Source organism: Lepisosteus oculatus, chromosome 24 (genome assembly GCF_040954835.1).
Source record: "Lepisosteus oculatus isolate fLepOcu1 chromosome 24, fLepOcu1.hap2, whole genome shotgun sequence".
Taxonomy (NCBI): Eukaryota; Metazoa; Chordata; class Actinopteri; order Semionotiformes; family Lepisosteidae; genus Lepisosteus; species Lepisosteus oculatus.
In genome coordinates, this window is record NC_090719.1 from 13,102,991 (window position 1) to 13,116,349 (window position 13,359).

At 45.4% G+C, this 13,359-nt stretch overlaps 2 protein-coding genes across 2 annotated transcripts in view; one reads left to right on the plus strand and one right to left on the minus strand.

Moving 5' to 3' along the window:
- golga1 (golgin A1) overlaps nt 1-9,762 on the plus strand; it is a 46,372-nt gene extending 36,610 nt beyond the window's left edge. Inside the window, exon 25 of the mRNA XM_069183150.1 lies at nt 9,744-9,762. The gene's annotated coding sequence lies outside the window, so the exon portion shown is untranslated. The remainder of the gene's footprint in view (nt 1-9,743) is intronic.
- arpc5lb (actin related protein 2/3 complex, subunit 5-like, b) lies at nt 1,111-12,087 on the minus strand. The gene is made up of 4 exons (XM_069183154.1): nt 11,674-12,087; nt 4,449-4,520; nt 3,971-4,147; nt 1,111-1,784 (listed from the first exon to the last, which is right to left on the minus strand). Exons 1-4 carry the CDS (start codon nt 11,812-11,814, stop codon nt 1,722-1,724), a joined length of 453 nt encoding a protein of 150 aa, XP_069039255.1. The 5' UTR covers nt 11,815-12,087; the 3' UTR covers nt 1,111-1,721.
- Nucleotides 12,088-13,359: the final 1,272 nt, after the last annotated feature.

Genomic DNA, 13,359 nt, shown 5'->3' on the forward strand with positions numbered 1-13,359 from the left:
TTAACCAATTCCTGGAAATACATCCCAGCTTATTCCTTATCCTCTGCTTCTATCCAAAATAACTCCCATTTGTACAAGCACACCCTTCCCAATTACATGCCAAGGGTGCTTAACCGTTCCTCCAGTGTTGCATACTGAAAGCACCTGTACTAACAATTAGATCAGCGATTAAAAATGTTCAATTCAGTATGGGGTTTCAGGCATCAAGTTCACGATACTGCATGCTGAACATACCACACACCTGCAGTACATTCCTCAAGTATAAACTAGTTTGATACTTTTCTAGTTCACTGGTGACGATGTTGCGGGACTTTTACAAACCCCAGAGTTCCCCAAAGTCAATGCCTGGATTAAGCTGTGGCCACAGTCTGTTGTTCGCTGGGTCGGTATCAGATTTCCACCTATTCCTGTGTGTACTATTTTTTTTTTTTAAAGGGGTTAATGCGATTCAACCATTTAAGCTCAAAGCGCAGTTAGCAGGCTTATCGGTGTTTCCCTTTTTAAAAACCAGACCACTAATTTGCACTGAAAGGAAAGTAGGACGATCGCAAAAAGACTGTGACTAAGTACCGCCTTGGGGTACAATTTACCTTTTGTTTACCCATGTAAATCATGGTCGAATAAAATGGTTTTCATGGGGGAGAATAAATTGAATGTTATACGAGATGGCCCCCCAGGGCCAGCACTTCAGACCTGGGTTCTGGGAGATTAAAGAATTAAAAGAACAGCACTCCAGCTGAAAACCAGCCAACACCAGACCACAACTTTGAGCCATTTAAGCGACAGCAATGCTTTAACCAGATTCTTTATTTGGAATTTAAATTTTTAGGTTTTACATGAAAATCGCACAACTTAAGTCATTCTGCAAAATGAAAAACCTGATTTTAGCCATCACAAAAAGTCCTTTAATAGATTAATACTCTTATATTAAGCAGGGCACAGAAATGAGGAGCCTGTTCATTTTTCAGCCCCCATACAGGTTTCCTGAATAGCTCTGTGCAGGTAGTTTAGCAATATACAATCTCTTCTTTAACCTGTGTTAGCTGGGTGGGAAAAACTCATCTAAACCCCATTATTAATCAGAATTTCCACACAAAAAAATTCCATAAAGATGATACAAGAGCTTTATTGCAGCAGGCACTTTACATGAAATCACCCCAGTATTCATATCCTCTCCATTGCTTTATATTAAATGTACATCTCTCTGTACAAAAATGAGAATGAGGGGAAAAAAAAAGAGAATAAAATCTAACCTTCAGTACTGAGCCAGTCAAATAACACTATTGTACCATGGTGTACTCCATCATGTGCGCCAATTTCATGGTATAAGCCAAGACTGCCTGTCAGCCTCAGCTGGAGTCAGTCCTGGTCAGTTTTTCTAAATTAACGTGTTTTTAAAATTTTTCTGAAGTAAAAACAAACAGAGTGTGAGGATGTGTAAGACTTTGCATATGATAACATGTACAATAAACAAAAGACATCCCCCCCACACCCCAAACCTTTCAAAACCTCAAGAGATAAAAAGCATTCCAACATACACTGTAGTTCTTCACTCATAATTATATTCTTTATAATGTGTCAGCTTCTGCAAAAATGGCATCTTTTTTCCTGTAAAACTGATTCCCTTGGGGGGGAAAAAAGAAACAAACGATTCCTGGCTCGCCTCTTCATGGTTTTTGTCTTCATAGCTTTTCTTCTTCGGCCAAAGGTTTTACAGTCCTTCAAACAGTCTTTCTGGCTGTCAGAACTCTGACAATGGATCCTAGGCCACCCACTGCAAAAGCCTGAGAAAGACAAGAACCGTTCAGACAAGATGACACGATTACAGTCACAGTCCTTTTTACCTGGTGAAACCCGTCGGCTGGTCCTGTAGGATCATGTCATTCTGGACTCTTTGTATCTAAGCGAACTTGACTGGAGGCAAAAAGTTCATTTTGCTCCTTGATTTCCTGGAGCACTTAGGGAACAAGATCAAAAGCAGCTGACCGATTTGTATTCTGATTCTTAGAACGTTTTGACAGTATTCTTAGAACTTTTTGTAAACCCAAATTTCCGTATCCTGCATTTTCTCTCCCTTAATGCTAAACCTAAAATAAGAGAGGGATCAACTCCATTCCAAATACTACCAGCAGCCTTAGAGATCTTAATGAACATCTGTCTTATCACACACTTCCCTACGATCACTGTACCATAATTACATCCTGTGTTTAGTTTTGAAAAAAAGTCATAGTGTGCAATTTTATTAACAGACCGATCTTCCTTCCGGTTTTGCTTTGCGAAATAGAAAAGCATAAAGGCAGGAAGGAACTACTGTGAGCCCCACCTACTCGAAACAGACACAATTCTGATTGCTTTTATTGTAAGAAAGCTACAACACTGAAGGCAGTCCTTTCAGTTAAAGTAGCGCCATTGCAAGTTGCCTGCTTACAGGCAGGTCAATAGTGATAATCTTTGCTTATTTAAGTCATCTATGATATTTTAAAAGTGCCAGGATCATTTTTGCTCAGCATTTAATCAATTTCGAGTTGTTTTTGCAGATAAAAAGAGAAATAATGCAAGCTAGTAGCCTAAAAGAGGGTGCAAGAATTTCCTTTTTAATTACTGGTTATACTACTGGCTTGGTTACAGCCAGTCTATGCCCAAATGCAGCTGTAGATGTAGGACTTGCTTTAAGCTCTCATAAAAAATGTTCACTCGAGACTTGTGTGCGCTTAGATACATCTGGCCTCCAGAATAGTGAAAAAAGGGATTTAAAAAATAGCAGGTTTTAAAAATGGTCATTCCTGTTTGGAATTTCACTTGCAAACTTCTCTAGGTTAACCTCCTGCAAAACACTTTGTTCCCCCCCCTGTGAACGTCACACAACTCCTGAGTATTCGTCTCGAGCGTTGTACATCGAAAGAGACGCTATTTTAAACCTCGGGTCAGTGCGAAATGGATTTGTTCCCACATCTTCGTGTGCCTAAAAATAACACATTGCTTTTTCTTTCCATGGAAACAGGCCTGGCTGCATAGAATCCCACTATTACCATTACAGCTAAATTCAAATGAGTTGAAAGGGAAAAATGCTGGAAATTTCACAATGATCCAAGGGTCAACTTGAATTATACAGACGGAAACGTAAAATTTTGAAAATACTTTTAAACCTCGTGCATTTACCGTAAGCAGCTTTTTACCGGAACTTTTAAGTCGGAAAAGCCGCCAATCACATTTAAAAAACGCATTTGAAAACATGAAAGAAAGGGTAACAACAGGGAACTCTTACACAAAAGCGTCAGAAGCAATAAGACGTGTTTGACTATGTCCAGATTGACTCAGCATATTGTCATGAGTTACAGTTTGGAAAAAATGTCACGGGGTCATCGGGATGGAAGAAGTCCTTCCCGATTAGCAAACATCAAACCTTTTGATAACAGAGCGATACTAACGTGCCAACTCAATCAGAAAAGAACGTGCAGGTATTTAATATACATTTGTGTCGGTGTGGCATGGTGGCATTGCTGCCTTGCAGCTCTGGGTTCAATCGGCGTGCGTTTTCTCCATTGGCTCCAGTTTCCTCCCAAAGTCCACAGACTGGTGTGAGTGTGTGGTCTGTCTGTGTGCATCCTGAATGGACTGGAGTGCCTTGTGTACCTTGCCTTGTGCCTGTTGCTTGTTGAGTTAAATTAACATAGTTTCTCTTTACTATATAAAGTTAAAAACTGAGGAGCAAATGCCTTTGGATATTCCCCTTGTAACCTTGAAATTTGGCTATATCGTGATCCTGATACTCCTCTTCCACATTTATGGAAAAGCTGAAGGAAGAAAAGAGTAAGAAAAATCTCGCAGAATCCAGTTGCCGTTTTGATGCCACAGGTCTGAAAGCCCAGGTTTTCGACCTCTTGAGACTTCAGTCTCGGAAACCGACCGCCACAATAAGCACGTCTTTTTACCCACCGAACAAAGCCCGAACGGACTGGAGGGAACCTACCTTTTCGTGCCACTGAAGCAAAATTGCACTGCTGTTTTCCGAAGGCTTCTCGAAGCCTCTGTAAATATACTTCATTAATAAGTCAACACCGTTCTTGTCTAAAGATTTCACAGCTGGCTCAATCTCGCTGCTTCTGAAAGACGTGAGGACACGCAGTACTATCCCCTGCGCCCGTTCCTGGGGAGAAACAGATAAGAGAGCTTTGACTAATCACGTATTAATCAAGAGTACCGTTTCGATATCAAAGCGTACACCACAGACTAGCTTTAGGTGTGTCCTACTGAGGTGTTGACTGAGGAAAAGGTGAAACAAGCAGAGCTAATGTAAACAGAAACGGGAGAAAAATGTCCCAAACACAGACATACATTTCACATGTCCTTCCGTAAGAAAACCTTCTGAGTGAGAATAACCCCCCCCCCAAAGTGTGAAAAAACGGGACAGCATTTTGAAAGGGCCAAGTATCAGGCACTGTCCTTACCTTAGCTGCCTGATTCTTGGAGTTGATTGGAGGATTTCTTAAAACTGCATGAAATGCAGTCATCATGTCCCCTGTACATTAGAGTAGGTTAAGGAACACAACACCAGGCTCCAGCTTCATTGCGATTAAGTTAAGACGACACTGTAAATCACAGGAACGACTAGAAATGTCAGCGTTAAGCAACATCAGTTCATGTCCCACTTGTACAAGCAGAGCTGCTGGCATACTTAAGCTGTTTTTACACAAACAAAGGTCCATTTCTAATTTTGTGGAAAATCTGCAGAAAGCTAAGTTACGTTTTTTAAAAACGCAGCAATTCCAGGATCTTGTAAAAACACTGTACTGGTACTTAAGGGGATGCTGCTCTTTAATTCTTCGCGGTTTGTTCACAAATTGAACTCCTTCACAATGCATCAAAGGAAACGTTGAGCAACAAGAACTACCAAAATCGGCCGAGAGTACTGTGCTTTAAAAGAAAACAAATTGCATTATATGCCCAATCTTGGTAGAAGTAGCTTCCAGTAGTATCAGATAAAAAGGAAAGATGCTTAGCAAGATGGAAGATTGAACTCAAGTCACTGAATTTTAGCTAGAACCCGAAACACTGATTCTTAAGATATTGGGTTATAAGCAAATTCTCACCCTTGTCTTATATTGCAACAGAGAGAATGTTTGAATTGAACACAATCCACACCTTGACCGATGAAACATTTCTCCGAAGTTTCCTGCTAGTCTCTCAGGACACGAGCTTATGTTTTTGTTATTCCAAAAACACCCACGCAAGTGACACCAAATTCTATACTGCAGGAGTCAATGATCAACAAGCGAGCGATTCTTACTCGCATGATAAAACAAACAGGTAAGATGCCTAAGTCTGGAGAAAGAGGATCGCAGGAAAACCGGAAAAACTGAATTAACTGGTTTGGGGACTTAAACGTTCTATCTTATCTGAGTGGAAAAAAACTGGAGGAGCTTGTAGCTATACAGTAAAAGGAAATAGTCTGTTCTGAACTCTCGGTTACTTAAAAATTGACCGTCGAAAAAATCACTTCTCAGGAGTGTAGACCCCAATAACTGCTAGACTGACTGTCTTTAAACGTGGCCTAGCCCAGGTTCAATACATGACTGGCCAGGCACTGCCAGCTCTGTGTGGACTGAGAGTCAGTCAGGAACTGCAGCCCCTGAACGTGTCCGGACTCTGTCTGACATGACACTCCTGTCATCGATCAATTTCTTACAACAGGACAACTGTGAACTTACTACCATGCACACTTCATCTCCCCTGGGTAACTGCAAAAATTGCCACTGTGGTCACACCTTGTTGGTGATCTCAAAGCATTAAAGAAATGTACAAAATAAAATATACATGAGACTTCCCATCTGTTTCAGTACCCGTTAGCAAAAGATCTAACTCTGGGGCAATTTTGAATAATTTACATACAGGCAAATCTATCCATCTCTGCTGTTTTACTGTAATCAATTTCAGTGTTCCACTAATCTCATGACGTCACCTACCTTAATCCCCAGCAATGATGCAAAGCTAATTTACATCTCTGTCAAGATTCTGTAGGTAAATGTATCCTACTAAAGACAGCCATTACAAAGCAGCCTACTGCACCCACAAACAGACCACAGTAGGCTTTCAAACTTATGCACGTTAAATAAAATTATACACCCAGCTAAACTGGAAAAAAAATGTAATTGCCCTTTATCACGGCAAGTCTTATTAAAGAAAGACAGTCCTATTATTAACGACTGGTTGATTTGGGAAGTTAGCAGGTCTTTAGCATCTGTCTTCTTATGTGATTAAGCAACTTTCACCTGGTAAAAATTAACTGGTTCCTGCTGTGCTGTCAATATTGTCAAAAGGCAGGACTGGGCGATTTAAAAGAGCTCTTCCTTACTGCGAGAGCCCGCTCAAATTGCACAAATATCCATCTCTTTTCCCGTTTTCCCACACCGCAGTGACAAAATCAAACTTGCCTGCTGCACGTGTATCTTTGTTCTGGCCTGATGGTGACCCTGGATAGCACTGGTTTTGTCTGCTCTTGCTTGGTGGTCAGCGGTTCTCAAACAGGGGCACGGGCTCAAGTCTGCTTGTTGCGACACACATATTCTACCGCAGCACCGGAGGAACCGATCAGGTAAAGGAAATAAGGCCAAGGACAACCACCTCGCAAAACAACCCAACCCCCCTCCTCCCCAGCAGTCATCAGTCACGCGCCCCGAAGCGCGGACGAACGTTTCCTCAACATGCCCCGAGCCGACTCGCGCTCGCTCCTGCTACCCACGCCTGCTGGCGCCACGCCGCAGGCCCAACCCGGCCTCAACGCCCCCCGGTTCACAAGCGCTTCCTGCGAGAGCCCTAGCGTCGTTTCAGAGCCCCCCCGCCACACCCCGTCTCGGGCGCAAAAACCCAGAGGCGCCAAACGAAACGGCCAGGCTTTCGCAAGCCAGCCTTCCGCCCGACGCAAATAACTACGTGAAGCGGTAACTCTGAGGTCGGCTCGAAATGGAATGAGATAAAATGTACCAGCTGGGGTGCCGCTGACGATCTAATCGGCACAGCTGCCAAAAAAGCCACTGTGGGGGAGAACACCACGAGAAAGAGGTCTTCGGATCAGAGACACTTACAAGCTTTGCACCGGTTGCTTCTTGCAATCCAGGGTTTCAGGGGAACCAGAGTCTATTCCAGCAAGCAACTGGGGCAAGGCAGGGTACGCCCCGGAAGGGACACCAGTCCACTGCATAGACAGGGTTCATATAAAGCAAAAAAACAACGACTGAAAAAACTGCAACGTCAGGGAGGCGTCTCCGAAGTTAGCCACACAGCAAGAACTTGCACGCCTATCGCACTGCAAAGCTCACTCTCCGGGCGATTCGAATCGATTTCGCTTCCGTCCCGTTTTCCAGGGGTGGGAAAACAAATCGCTTTTTGAAAATGTCTCCTGCGATTGTGTGTGTAAGGATTCTCGTTTCTCTTCGGAGGGGGGCCGTGTGACCCTCAGTGGCTGCTGTTGCTGCTGCTGCTCAGGATAGCTGCAATACGAAGTCAAAATAAACGCTTAGCTTAACACAAGAATGTGGAACAAGCTACCCGGCCCTGTTGTTGAAGCCGATACTCGGACGCTCTTCAAGAAACAGCTGGAGGAGAACTCAGGAGCAATCGGCCAAGGGCCACAAGAACGAGACAGGCTTAACGGTGACCTCTAGGTTGTAACTCCTCCTAGTTTCTTAAGGTTATAATCTGGAGGATTCAGGTAAGAAGGGAGCAGGGAGAGAGGTCCTGATTCCCTCAGATCCTGCTACCAGCGCTCTTCACCATCGTATTTTTGCAACTCACTGCCTTGTAAAACAGGCTCCGGCACGTCCCGGCGTCTTGCCATTTACAGTGCCCAGCAGGAATCCTCAATGGGCTGTGCTGCAAGGCCAAACTGGCTCATCTGGTTTTTTTAAAGCACCGAAAAGCACAAATGCAGCAAGAGCTTATCTTCCTCCTGGATCCCAGCTTTGGGAAACGGACAGGAAGTGCGTTGGAATTTAAAAAGAATCGCTTTCGTTCTCGTGATTTGCATTCAGCTCCTGTCGGCTTCATTACTGAATTAGGCTTGTTTTTACCCATAGAACTCTACCCCAGAGACTTTTCGATGGCAACAATTCCTAATGACCAGTTTGGTTACGAGGGCTCACAAAATGCTTCAAATGTCCCAGACAAAAGGTCTCTCGGTTTGTGTACTTGTGTTGCAAGAAAATGGTAAAAAAATGTAACCCATTCAAATAACCTGTCAGACAGATAAAGGCTGCAATGCAGCCTTTTTAATCTTGGAAGCACCAAGTAAACACATTTGCTACCTATACTGCACACTATTCTGCAGCAAACATCTGCTCAGCATTTTTTTAATATGGGGCTTTTAGAGCAGAAACCCAGAAGCTGCTAAAACTGACCAGACAGGAGTTTACATTACAGACTGGAAAAAAGGGAATGAGTGTAGGTGAATTCCTTTTGGATGAAATTCACAGTCTGCTTTACTGAAGCACTAGTTTAAAATGTTGATGGAGTTTTTAACAACATGGGACTTCTACCAAAACAGTTAGGTTTCACGAGACAGATCCCACAATGCACTCGTGACATTAAAACCCACTCCAGAGAATAACCAGTATTCAATGGCGGAGTGTCAGCAAACAACACAGACTGATGGTAGCATTTGAAATCTTGGGCTATTTATAAAAAAATGGCACTGGAGTGCTGGGAATAAGATTTCTTGGTCCCTTTTTCTTTCGAAAAGCGATCACAAAACAATAAGAGCTAGACTAATTGGGTGCAGGCTCTGTTGACGATGTGGTAATGCGACTATTTCAGATTGTCAGATAATGTGAATTTTCTTACAGCCCCTGGGGGGCTGAGGCTGTCAGGAGCTCAGAATGTCCTAGATATTATCAGAACGCTTGAAGGCCTAGAATCTGGTACGGAAAATTCAGAAAAAATGAAATCGTAGTACATTAGGATGTCAGCTGTATGGCATCTTTGACTGCAGGTGCACCCAGGAACCTGCACTGAACCTCTTAAGTTTTGGTTCCTCTTTCTCCCAGCTGGGTTGTGACAAGAAATGTACGCTGATCATGCTCAGATCAGCTCTTGTCAGGCAGAAGGAGCAGTAATGGGTTACAAAGCCTCCTCTGGTCTCACAGCTCAGCCACATCCTCTTCATAACAGGTCGACCGTAGCACCGCACAGGAGAGCACACGAGCAGATAGAAATCAGAGGAACCACTAAGCCCAGTTCATCTGTGCTCCTTATACGAGACATTTACTCCCCCATTCTCATCTGTCCATCTCCTGAAGAACTCCAAGGGATCAGGATTTGACGATATGGCTGGGAACTTATGATTGGACACCCTTGATTTTTGTTCCCAGAAAATGAGGTCGTTTGAAATGCTAAAGATACACGTTTCTTTTCCATCCGAGTCCTTGTGTAGCAGTCAACTCAAAGAACTTCCCGACAGGTGATACCCCTAGAATTTGAACTGCCAAATCCAGCGCACTACTGTTTCCGTCTAAATTAGGGAGGACCAAACCCATTCAGTTCCTTAACCCTGTCCGTAAAGAACCACCAGTAAGGCCAGGAATTGAAGGTCATGTTTGGTGGGTTAGACTCCAGCTCCCACCCCCCGCAACCCCATACTGGACAAAGCGGTTTAGAAGCCAGACCGTTTAGTGACAAAACACCTTCGCTTTAAAATACTGGTAAAGCAGGCTTGAGGGGGAAAAACATTATTTACTCCTTTGTGATTGCAGTCCACCCCAGAACAAGGGCGCCACGTCCAACCTGCACAGCCAACTTACCTCCCCTGCGCCGTACGAAAAAGACGGATCCAAACAGCCGACTGCTGGCGCAATTCGGAGCAGATGGCTTTGTTCCCCCTGCAGCTCCTGGCACCTGGACACAGCCAAGTGGAGGGAAGGATTTGGGATCTGAGAGGGGGGGGGGGAGATCTTCGGTCTGGGGCTATTAAACTAGTATAATCCTGCATCTGCTGGGGAGACGCTACAAGCCTAATTCTTCAGGGGGTGCCGTAATACCGTACCTGAGCTTCAAACAGAGTAAGGATCAAGTACAATCTCCCCCTGATTTCCTTCAAGTGCACTTATGCTTTTGCCCTGAATGTCGCCCGCAGTACATTCGCTAACCAGGGTGCAGCTGACAGGCCCATCAGACTCGCCGTCGGTGCGCCTTTAATTAGCATGACTAACGCGAGGCTGCTCCAAAACAGCCCTCGGTCTGCAGAGCAAAGCTGACAGGGCGCTCGGAACCCGTTCAAATAGTTATTAAAGACCTGGAAATCTAAAAACCAGCACCTAAAGACATCCAAATTATTTGCAAATCTTAAAACGGTCGATCAGGAGAAACGTATTATGTCCTGGGTACTTGCAGGCGATATGCATGCAAAATACTGCCAACGTACAGGCGTTTTTCGCACGACAGACTGCACCAGCTTCCCCGTGTGCTCTCGATCCAGTTATTCTTAACCCTGAAGTCACACTGTGGAGGCGAAAGACCAAAAACCGCCGAGGTACATTCCTGTCTATAAAACGTGAACATGAAAAATAAAAGTTATCCATGGGGGTGTACCATGGTATGTACTGCAAGAAGGTCCCACTTGTAAATTGAGGTCACCCCCCCCCCAAGTACTGGTGAGGTTCTAGATGAGAAAGATGAATTAATCCACTAAACTCGGAAATAGGCGCAAGAAAGTGGTCTACTGGGCGGTCATCCGACGGGGGGGACGATCCCGGGAGGTTATTTAAAGCGCAACCCCCAAAGATAAAGACGGCGGCGGTGAAGTGTCTCACCCCTCCTCTAAAAATACACACAGCGAGTGGGCAGCCCAGACCCACGACACAGGCTATGTGCTTCTCTCTAGCTACACGAACCGGTCTGGGGGTTGTGGTGGCTGATATTTCTGGTCTCCTGCTCGGGGCACCTGTGCGATAAAGTGAATTGGGGCAGAAGCAGCGAGCAAGGGCGCATCGGGCCAGTGAAACAGCACAGCTTGGTCGGGGCGAAAACCTCCGCCGGTTTTGCCCACTTAGCTTCACAACCAGGAGGGGAGGCGATTAATAACTAACCTGACCAGCTGAAGACGTCTACGGCCGTCCCCCCCTCCAAGACCATGCCTGTTTCTTGGGCTAACGCCACCTTAACGTTTCAGCCTGTCAAAAGTGCAGAGACGCATTTGGGCGAAATGATTTCGCACTCGCCAAGTTTCCAGCCAGCCTCATCTTGTCAATGAAAACATCGGGGGGGGGTCATTCGGGGATTCATGTCGCATGCGTTTTGAGGGCAGATCCTTTAACGCATGTATAAACTGTCCCCCCGTTTTCTTTTTAAAAAAAAAAAACAGACTCCCCCCCCCCAACGCTTTCTGGTCGCAGCTCATGTGGAGCTCCGTTTTTTCCGTGAATTCAATTCCGGCCGCAGCAGCTGCCGAGGTCGTGATTGCTTTTGGAAAAGTTGCAATAAAAAGCCCATGCCGGCAACTTTCAGAGGCTTGACCGGTACCTTTCGGGTAACCCCCTTTCAATACAGCCCACCCCGACCCCCGTGACACGCACAGTATCACCCGTGTTAGTCTATGGAGATGATGCATACCCATCTGCACGTCATTTGAAACCCAATGCGCTTCCATTCGCGTCCCAGGGAAAAGAGGGGAATAAAAAAAGGATATTGCCTGATGAGGCTGTCCACCTCGGCCGTGTCCGGCCCCTGCTGCTCGGCCGCCTCCTCCTGCTCGTCCACGAATTTGTTCTCGTCGTACTCATCGATGTCCACCTTCCGGAACCGGGACGACAGGGTGTTTTTCGCCATCGGGGCTGCTGCTGGCCCAGTCCTGCTGCTGGCCGGGTCCGGGGGGCAGGCGGGGAGGAGAGGGAAGGGGGGTGGGGGGTGGTGTCCAAATACTGTACTTTTCGCAACGGGCCGAAAGCGCAGCGACACTCATGTAGCCCAAGTCCTGCCTGCCTGCCTGCCTTCTGCACTCTCTACCTCTGTCTTTCACTCCCTCCCCTCCTTTTCTCTCTCTCTCCCTCCCTCCCTGGGCTCTAGAGAGACAAAAATATGGCAGCTCTCTAGACTGGCGGAAACGGAACTACCTCACAGCGACAAAACCCAGACCTGATGCAGCCAGCCTCCGGCTGCTCCGCTCAGGTGGGTGGTGGCACACCGTCTTGCCGGCTGAGGGTCGGAGCCGGGCGCACAGGGCGCGTCGGTGTCGCGCCGGGGCTTCTGTGTGCAGGTGTTTTATCCCGTCGCTCTACAGTCCGGGACTTCAGTCGTTCACTTCAGCTGCACAGAGGTGCAATGTAATGCAATGAAATACAGCTTCACAACGAATGGTTGTGACTTTGTGAGACCGGGAATGTCAATCGATGAATCTTTTTTTTTTTTTTTAAAAAGAACATTCTTCTGGGGTTGAATTATTTAAAAAAAAATCTATATGGATTTTAAGATTTTCTTCCAAGGTGGCGATCTGCCATTTGGGAAGATGTGAGTTGAATCCAGTAATAGTTGCATATGAGTCGTACAGAGTCGTTTTTGGAATGAGAAATTGACGCAACTTTTGAGTGATTTCCTCCTGAAGCGGTTCCATCCTCTGGGGACATTATTTTGAGTTGTTCGGAGGGCGTAGAGCTGTTTTTTATATATTGTTTTCAAATAAATCAAAGTTGTTGTTGTTATTATGGCTCCGCTGTTAAACAAACTCCATACACCCCTTTCCCCAGTTCAAAGGCTCGTTTCCTGTTTATGAAAAATATCAAATATGTTCCCTCATTTTAAACATACAAAATGGTGCTGTGTATAAGAACGTTTTCCGGCGATATTTATCAATAATGTAAGTGTGCCATGTTGGTTTTACGAAAGAGGAAAACTAAATACAGTTCGAAATAATTGATTTTCTGAAGACCCAAACTTCTATTAGGTATTACCCGAGCTGTGGTCGCTTTTTTCGACTCGGCTCTAATAACGAGTGGCAGTAATAAGCGTGTGAGACCAATATCTTGAATTACCTCAGTCTAGAGCAGGGGTTCCAGATCTTGGGTCTGGGTGCTTAATTGCCTAATTTACCCCTCCATTGAAAACAGAATATCCTCCAGCTAGGTTCAATCCTGGACCTTCGGGGTGCTGTCTGTGTGGAGTTTGCGTGTTCTCCCACTGTTCCTGTGGTTTTTCCTCCAGTTTCCTCCCACAGTCCAAAGAGACACTGGTCGATTTATTGGCCTCAGGGGAAAATGGCCCCGGTGTGAGTTTGTGCATGTCTGTGTGTCTGTCTTGCCATGGACTGGCATCCTGTCCAGGGTGTATCCTGCCTTGTGCCTGTTGCTCGCCAGTTTAGCTTTTGGCTTCCCTGCAACC